Raw genomic sequence first — 10335 nt, forward strand, 5'->3', positions numbered from 1 at the left:
ATGGAAAGGGAAAAAAGAAAAGAAAAGAGACAAATTAAATTTGGCAGCATTGATTAGCAATGGCATATTGCAACTACGCGTTAGATTGTTCTTCTTTAGAGAAAAAATTGTAAAAAAGAAAAGCTTTATTTGATAATGAGAAGAGAAATTAGAAGAATGAAAGATATATAGTGGTGGCAAATGCCAAAAATTAAATAGTATAATAGGGAGACCAAAAATGGAAAATGGTAGCTTTAACATAAAATTGAAGGGGAAAAAACTAGTATAATATATATAATCCAATTAAGGAATTCTTGAGCAAAAGTCACTATACTGCCTCCCTCCAAATTGTTAGATGGATAAATAAAATTAAAAAACAAAGGAACCACCAAGCCAAAATGCACCTTAAATTTGAATGGTAACATGTTCCTTTCAATTTTCTTTGCATACAACCACAAGAGATATGTACCAAAACTATTCACAATACAATTGTTCAGAGGCGGAGCCTCAAAATTTAAAATTTTTGTTACATATTATGTAAAATTTTTAAATTTTTTAATAAACTTTCTTAATCACCCCCAAAATAATTTTTTATTTAATAATTAATACAGATAAAGAATAACAAATTAAATAATTTCATATGCGTGACTCAATTTTAATATATATATATTTTGTTTTTTTCTTTCAATTTATTTTATTATTTATATTTATTTATTTATTTCTATTCTATTTACTCATATATTCTAAATGTCTATAGATTTTTTTTGCACAAATTTCTATAAACCATTAATTATATTCTTTTTCTTTCTTTTTTATTATGTCATATGTAGATTCTATCTTCTACTTGTTATATTCTTTTTTTTTTGTTATCTAGATTTTATTTTTTATGATTTTAATCTTTAAAAATAAATAAATTATTATGTAATTCTTAAATATAAGTTTGCACTGTTACTTAAAATTTCATCAATATATCATTTTTTATTCAGAATAATCAATACATTCTAGCATGTATGTTGTAAAATTTAAATAACAATGATATGCATACAAATTGGTAGAATGAAATAATTGTATTTCTTTTAATACAATTTTATTTATTATATATTTTTAATAGTTTTCAAAATATTTTGTTATTTAATAATTATTTTTATTCCTCAAACTATTTGATAAAATTAGAGTCATTATAGTTAGTATATTGCTAGTTAAGCCCAACAAATATATTCTAAACTAATATGTTAAGTATATCAAATTTAAAAAATATTAAAGTGAGTCTAGTAATCCGAACCCATTAAATTTTAATATAAATCTAAGCTTATCATAACATATTATATCTTAACAGTCCAATCTAATAGCTTATAATAACATATTATATCTCAATAGTTAAACACTATAACCTAATATGTTAATTGGTAATTTAAGAGGCAAATAAAAAATAAAAGAAGAGCTAGAACACACAAGGTAAAGAGACAATTCATTTGACTTTGAAAAATTATTTTCTCTTTCACTCTTGTGCATAGAGAGTGAGAGAGACTCATTTCATGATTTCATTCAGTCATATATATATATATACAAACATGACACCATAATTACTGTTAATATGTATTTTTTTGTATGTTTAATGTCTTGTAAATTTTATTTAATCTTTTAGATGAGTGATAATTGAATTATATATAAAGTTTTATTTGATTGTTTAATGTCTCTTTCTGTTTGATCCTCGTTTAAAATGTTCTAGCTCTGCCCTTGCAATTATTTTACATTTTTAAAGTGAGAAACATTTATCAATGATCAAGTTTCTGATTGACTTGGTCTTTCCATATACTCCAAATTAATTTGTCCACTTTCAACAAAGTTAGGAGGCCGCAAAATCATAGTGTTTTCTGCACTATATGTGTCGATATGTATCTCTTTTTCTCGGGTCATAGGCTTATATCGGTACCAAAATTCCATTAGCCACTATGTCGACGCGTTAAGGCCGACAACACGCACATGGCTTCCCATTGCGTGCCGTTTTGCTTGGGAAAAACAAGTCTTCGTCTTTCACCCAACGTATAGTCAAAGTAAACCCGACAATCATTCCACTCCAACCTCATCTCTCACGTCGCCATAGACTTTGTATAGTTTGAGAAAAAATGGTGCTCACCGATATTAGCTCTCTCCCCATGTCAAATAATTCTTCACAGTCCACTCCCCCCTTCTCGCTTCATGATTATATATTCTGACAAGTTGCTAAATTTATACTACACAATTTTCTATGATTTCATTTTCTAGGAAATATCCTTCAGGTTTTGCTTCATCATCCTTTGAATGTTTCTATTTTAGCTTATGCAGCGTTGATTTCTTTTTTTTTTTTTTTTGTTTCTCCTTACAAAGAAGCTAGCTTTGTTGTAACGAGTTGTGAACTACCTTCTTGTGCTACCTAGCTTTTGGGTTGAAAGAAGAGTGGTGAGAAGGTATGGGAAACCCTGATGCAGACCATTCTGCGTACGAGTCTCAACAGATTCAAACGGAATACGAGCTACAGCCTCAGGAATATGAGCCGAATCAGGAAGCTGCACCGATTCCTGATCAATATTTAGCGGCAACTTATCAGAACAATCAACAGGGGCAGCAGTACCAGGCTCAGCAGATGGGCACAGTTGGAAATAATCCTCAGACTCAGGAACATCAGTTCCAGCCACAGCAGCAGCCAATGCAATACCCCCCACCGCAGCAGCCAGCACCAGCTCAGCAGCGGCCAACACAATATCCCCCACAGCAGCAGCCGACACAATACCCTCCACCGCAGCCTAACCAAGCCTATCCTCCGCCCCAGCCAGCACAATACCCACCCCAAAACTTGCAAAACAATCCAATGTATCAAAATAGGCCGAACCCGAACCAGCCTGCAGCATATCCACCACAGCCAGTGCAGTAACCGCCCAAGAGCCAGCCAACCAATCAGATGTACTCAAATGTAGGCCCAAGGGTGATGCAACCTCAGACCGTCTACGCTCCTAACGCTTCACCACAAGCATTTCCTCAACCTGCTGACCTGCCTCAACAGGGTCCGGGTATGCCGCTTGCATCACCACATAAACCCGGTGGTCAACCTGCTGCTGTAGCCGGAATCCCAGTTGCTGGAGACGGTTGGAGAAGTGGCCTTTTCGATTTCATGGATGATCCAATGAATTGTAAAGCTCCTCCTTTTTCACGTTTCACTATGTTCTGTACATGGGTGCATGCACAGACAAAGAAAAACTACACACGTCGTGTGGTCGTTGACTCATTGCATTCTGCTTTTGTTTTCATATTAACAGGCCACAAACATTTGATACTGTAGTATATTTGTCTCACACATTTTTTTTTTTACTTATGAAAGTTATAAAGAAAGGAATTACTGAATAAGCCAAGAGTTGGCTACCGAGTCACAATGAGATTGTTTGTCTCATTTGAAGCAGTAAAAGTTATTACTTCAACTTTAAACATTATATTTATAAATAAATTCATCTTTATAAATGGAATCTTTTAATTATCTAATGAATATTTGTTATGTCAATTGTCAAGTGAGAAAAATTAATCTATAGATAACAATATAATGGTGAATACCGTACAAGTTGGTACAATTAAATTAAAATTAAATAAAAATAAAATANGGTATCTGCGGATCAAGTATGGGTCAGCTTACTCCACTTATTAATTTTTAAAGCCAAACTTGGGATCGACCTAATCCATTCATTTAACTATTAATTTTATATAATATATTTTAAAATTAAATAAAATAAAAATACCTGTGTACATATATATATTAATAATTTGTATAGATGCATCACTGAGGATTTGACTAATTTTTATTTATTGTTACTGCTTTCAGCTCTAGTGACAGCCTTTTTCCCATGCTTGACATTCGGCCAGATCGCTGAAATTGTGGATGCTGGCCACACAAGAAAGTAAAGAAGTCTTTTAGCATTCTTTCCCATGCATCCATTAATATATTTCTGATTCTTTTTTAGAATTTTGAATTTTTTTATAACATCGAAATGTTCAATGGTTTTTGATAATAAATTAATTAAAAGAATTATGAAAAATTGATATGATAAAATACAAGTAAGAATATTAAGTGTTCAAAAAAAAAAGAGAACATATAGTTTTCAAGTTTTGATATGTCAATATATATATATATATATGTATATATATATATATATATATAGTGTTTTAAAAAGAGAAAGAAATTTAATTTTCATGCATGGTGTTGGAACAGCTTGTGGAATCAGTGGACTGCTCTATGGTGCAATCGCCTTCTTAATTGGAATGCCATGCCTATTGTCATGTACGCACCGGACCAAACTAAGAAACAAGTTGGGGCTCCCGGAAGCTCCAGGCCCGGATTGGGTTACTCACTTCCTTTGTGAATGGTGTGCTCTTTGCCAAGAGTACAGGGAGCTTCAACATAGAGGCTGGGATCCTTCTGTCACAATTCAATTTTCGAGCTATAATCGACGCATGGATCTAATGGGTATAGTCCACAAAGCCCAAGTAAGCCTATCTATATAATCTAATACATTAATCTATATTTTTTTAGAATCCAAAATTCGTAATGTTCAAATATCATTTTTTTTGAAAATAATTTATAAAACTCAATTATACATTCATAATGGCATCATCAACCATAATATACATATATAGCTTGACAATTGAATATTAGTATTTCACATTAAGTATTTATATATACATAATTATACTTTGATCGTTAGTGGAATGACTCTAGACACGGTTGCTAACATTTAGTATCATGTTAAACTTACCGAGCAATGAATAGGGAGGAGCACCTTATCCTAGGATGTAATCACCTTTAACTCAGAAAACCTAAAACATGAAGTTTAAAAACGTGAGTATAAACTTAGTGAGTGAACATAAGAAAGGAACAAGACAACGATACGGAGAGCTTTTCGAAAACATGATGCACTTGTGTAAAAAAAATGCAATTTTATATATTATCAACCAAACTCGATGCCGTGCTGTTTTTCAACTCATTTTAAAACATTTAGGAAATTCAAGTAAGGCAAGTATAGTAGACTGCATCTCGCTGTAGTGGAAAGACATTCTATAGCATATAGTACAATCACATTTTATATTTTCATAACTTGTCTATAGCATATATATATATATGTGTACACCACCGCCACCGTACTCAACTTATCTAATAATTTCTATGATGAAGATTGCAGCTGGGGTTATCAATTTTTATATATTTTTTTACGTAAAAGGGTTGAGATTTTGTAATTAACTTATCGTTCCTTTATTAATTTGATGAAAACATGCATTAAATATAATGTTTTATTAAAATAACACTTTAACTCAGTATTTTTAAAATTTTTTGTCTTCAAATTCATGGTTCTCTAAGAGTTCCTTTGACTTTGCAATTGGAATTGCATTTAGATTGCAATCACCGAATTTGACTTGCAAATGCAATGTCAAATAAAGTAAAATTTTTGCAGTGAAATTTTTCTCAATAATTTCCAATGCCAGCCAATCAGCAAGACTTTTCTTTCTCACCTCCTTTTCTCACACACTTATTCTCTTTGTGAGCCTTGTGTAATTACGGGGGGTCACATTTTTTAAATTTGGTATATATTATATATTTTTTCTCTTAATGATTCTCTAAAAAAGAATTTAATTTTTATTTCTTTTTATTTTTGACCTTCTAATAAAAATTAGTTAGTTTCGTTTCTGTCTTTACTACCGCTATCCAAAACTTAGCATGACGACTTTGTATATTGCTGAAGAAAGAGGGAGGGGCCATGAAGTACTGAAGTTTTGAGGAGAAAATCAAGTAAAAACAAAATGGAAAGGGAAAAAAGAAAAGAAATGAGACAAATTAAATTTGGCAGCATTGACTAGCTAGCAATAGCATATTGCAACTACGTGTTAGATTGTTCTTCTTTAGAGAAAAAATTGTAAAAAAAAAAAAAAAGAAAAAGCTTTATTTGATAATGAGAAGAGAAATTAGAATAATGAATGATATATAGTGGTGGCAAATTGGAAAAATTAAAAAGTATAGTAGGGAGACCAAAAATGGAAAATGGTAGCTTTAACATAAAATTGAAGGGAAAAAAACATAGAGAGAGTGATCAAATTGGGTACCATTTTCAACTCATTCAAAACATCTATATTTTTATATCCATATATATAAACTCAGGTGTTAATTTTTTTGTTAAAACTATATGTTCTTTTTTTTTTTTTGAATCGCTAATTAACACTCTTGCTTTTTACATTTTAAATTTATTTTTATGATTTTTTTCTATTAAAAATCATCAAACATCTAGTTTATAAAAAAAATTTAAATTTTAATATAAAATATACTAAAGTCAAAATTGTTTTATTCTCCATGAAAATCAAATACGAACAAATAATATAAGATGGAACTATAAAAGTGTCTACGAGTGGTTGGTAGAGTTTTTTTAAGTCTGAACCTGATCTAATCCGATTAACTTATTTAAATTATAAATATTATATTTTATTAAAATTTAATTTTAAAATATATTTAACAATATCAAAATAATAGTTAAATAGATAAGTTAGGGCTCGAGTTTAACTTTTTTGTAAAAAAAATTAGGCTAGATAAGTTAGATTTGAATCCAATTCGACTCATGAACACCTCTAGATAGTAGTAGTTTTATTATATTCATTTTCTGATTTATAACACTTCTGCGATTTTATTCATAAGTCTAATTTTGATAGATAAATGTTATATTATACAATAAGAGGTAATCTTCTCTCATTCCAAAAAAATTATCTCCCTTTTTAGAATCCAAACCCGAAACTTAATAAGTTGATATTTGTAAGTTATAATTTGGATGTCCTCTTGTAAAACCAATTCATTTACAAATTACACACTTAAAATAAAACTAGTATAATATATATAATCAAATTAAGCAATTCTTGAGCAAAAGTCACTATATTGCATCCCTCCAAATTGTTAGATGGGTAAAATAAAATTAAAAAACAAAGAAACCACCAAGCCAAAATGCACCTTAAATTTGAATGGTAACATGTTCCTTTCAATTTTCTTTCCATACAACCACAAGAGATACGTGCCAAAACTATTCACAATACAATTGTTCAGAGGCGGAGCCTCCTTATGTGATGGGGGGGCCAATTTAATTTTTTTTTACATATCATATAAAATTTTTAACTTTTTTAATAAATTTTCTTAATGGCCCCAAAATAATTTTTTATTTAATAATCAATACAAATAAAGAATAACAAATTAAATAATTTCATATGCGTGACTCAATTTTAATATATATTTTTTTGTTTTTTCTATCAATTTATTTTATTATTTATATTTATTTATTTATTTATTTCTATTCTATTTACTCATATATTCTAAATCTCTATAGATTTTTTTTTTCATAAATTTCTATAAACCATCAATCATATTCTTTTTCTTTCTTTTTTTATTATGTCATATTTAGATTCCATCTTATACTTGTTATATTCTTCTTTTTTTGTTATGTAGATTTTATTTTTTATGATTTTAATCTTTAAAAATAAATAAATTATTATGTAATTTTTAAATATAAGTTGCAGTGTTGCACTACTGTTTAAAATTTCATCAATATATTATTTTTTTATTTAAAATAACCAATACACTCTAGCATGTATGTTGTAAAATTTAAATAACAATGATATACATACAAATTGGTAGAATGAAATAATTGTATTTCTTTCAATACAATTTTATTTATTATATATTCTTAACAGCTCTCAAAATATTTTTTTTATTTAATAATTAGTTTTTGTTCCTCAAACTGTTTGATAAAATTAGAGTCATTATAGCTAGCATATTGCTAGTTAAGCCCAGTAAATATATTCTAAACTAATATGTTAAGTATATCAAATTTAAAAAATATAAAAGTGAGTATAGTAATCCAAACCCATTAAATTTTAATATAAATCTAAGCTTATCATAACATATTATATCTTAACAGTTCAATCTAATGGCTTATAATAACATATTATATCTCAATAGTTAAACTATATAACCTAATATGTTAATCAGTAATTTAAGAGGTAAATAGAAAATAAAAGAAGAGTTAGAATACACAAGGCAAAGAGACAATTCATTGGAATTTGAAAAATTATTTTCTCTTCCACTCTTATGCGCAAAGAGTGAGAGAGACTCCTTTCATGCTTCCATTCAGTTATATATATATATATATATATGATAACTCTATTACATAGAGTTATCATACAGTTTTGCGGAGCATAAATTCTACTTTTTCTTTTAGTTTCCTACTTAGTCCTTAGCATATTTTCATGCTTTTTAGTAGATGTTAACTTTTAGGGTGCTTAGTGTCATTTAGACCATTTGAGCTTCATTTCTTTTTAAAATCCCTCAAACCAACCTCTCACTAATGTTAATTTTTAATGTTGAAGGAATCTTGGAGCCGAAAGAGAAGCTAAAGGTGAGGACACAACAACTCTGCACTAGGGAGCTTGACGGAGGAGATCATGGAAGTAGAAAGTCAAAAATTGAAGATCCAAGAACCACCTGGCAGAGAGTTTCTCGCTGCAGCAAGAACAGGGCATAATGGGGCAGAAGGATTTTCGTTGCAGTGAGAATCCAATCTCGCTGCAGCAAAAATGAAGAACACAACTAAGTCAGCTCTTAGCTCGCTGCAACCAGAATACGTCAGAAAAGAGGAATATTCTGGGCTTGAGATCCTAGGTCAAGGCTGAATGAGAGGGGAGTATAAAAGGGGAATTTTTGCATAGAAAACGAGGAGATTCGGGGGAGACATTTCGAGCAAGAGGAGGCTAAAGCAAAAATGGGAAAGAGGAGAAGATTCGAGGGCTGAAGCTTGTAAAGCTGCAACAGAAAATCTCTCTCTCTTTCTCTAGATTTGAATCTTTCTCTCTCTATCTCATTTTGTAAAGCAATGTTCTTGTTTGCTGTATTGTGTACTCTTCTTTGTGAAATGTTGAGCTAAACACATTCATCTAGGATTATGGTTAACTTTATTATTTAGTTTGGATCTTGTTTGGTTGGTTGCTTAGTCTTAATGCAAATCTTGATGTTTACTCAAGTTGGAATCTATTTACCATTTAATTGATTGATCACCGATTAAATGTGGTAAAGTATTTGGATGATACTTGAAAAAGTTAATCTAAATTAGACCTAGGCTTGAGTAAAGTGTGTTCAAAACACTTAAAAATGAATCTTAGTGCTTTGATGTGTAGTTAGGGTAGAAATACAACTAATCACCACACTTAGTTAATTTGGAAGTCTTAAACTTAAAGAGTTTAAATTATTTGTCTCCTATAAACATATAAGGATGCAAATAAATTAAGCAAGTGTGTAATACCTCGACGGAGGATTACACACAACTCAAGATCCTTGACTAATATCAAAATTTCATTGAGATTAAGTAGCTAACCAAGCCCAATTCCAAATGAAGTAATAGAGGACACCATAATCCTAGAGTATTAGACCATTGATTCTATTTCACTTTACCACTTGCATTACTTAGAGTAGATTTAGTTAATTAGATTACATTTTTTATTTAGTCATAGTTCAAAAATTTGTTTCTTTGATAAAATTAGATTGTGTTAATTTTTGTAATTAGCACAATTTTTAGATCAACTCCTTGAGGATCGACACTTTAACTTATCACTTTATTACTTGTTGCGATCGTGTCCACTTGCATGTAATCATTGCTTGTATGTTGCATTTAATTTGGGCATATCACATTTTGCATAAGCAAGATTAATATTATTTTAAGCAAGCAACAATATATATATGACACCATGATGCTGTCAATATGTATTTTTTTGTATGTCCAATATCTTGTAAATTTTATTTAATTATTTAGATGAGTGATAATTGAATTATATATAAAGTTATATTTGATTGTTTAATGTCTCTTTCTGTTTGATTTTTTTTTAAAATGTTCTAACTCCGCCTCTGCAATTATTTTACATTTTTAAAGTGAAACATTTATCGATGATCAAGTTTCTAATTGGCTTGGTCTTTCTATATACTCCAAATTAATTTGTCCACTTTCACCAAAGTTAGGAGGCCGTAAAATCATATCTTTTCTGCACTATATGTGTCGATATGTATCTCTTCTTCTCGGGTCATCGGCTTATACCGGTACCAAAATTCCATTAGCCACTATGTCGACGCGTTAAGGCCGACAACACGAGCATGGCTTCCCATTGCCTGCGATTTTGCTTGGGGATCACAAGTCTACGTCTTTCACCCAACGTATAGTCAAAGTAAATCCGCCAATCATTCCACTCCAATCCCATCTCTCACGTCGCCATGGACTTTGTATAGTTTGAGAAAAAATGGTGCTCACCGAAATCAACTCTCTC

At 30.2% G+C, this 10335-nt stretch overlaps 1 protein-coding gene across 1 annotated transcript; it reads left to right on the forward strand.

Moving 5' to 3' along the window:
- Positions 2054 to 4506, forward strand: LOC18604080 (mediator of RNA polymerase II transcription subunit 15). Its single transcript, XM_007036411.2, is given in 4 exon segments — positions 2054 to 3146; positions 3827 to 3902; positions 3966 to 3994; positions 4214 to 4506. Coding segments are annotated over 4 exon segments (1116 nt in total). The 5' UTR covers positions 2054 to 2428.

The sequence above is a fragment of the Theobroma cacao genome, chromosome 3 (assembly GCF_000208745.1).
Source record: "Theobroma cacao cultivar B97-61/B2 chromosome 3, Criollo_cocoa_genome_V2, whole genome shotgun sequence".
Lineage (NCBI taxonomy): Eukaryota > Viridiplantae > Streptophyta > Magnoliopsida > Malvales > Malvaceae > Theobroma > Theobroma cacao.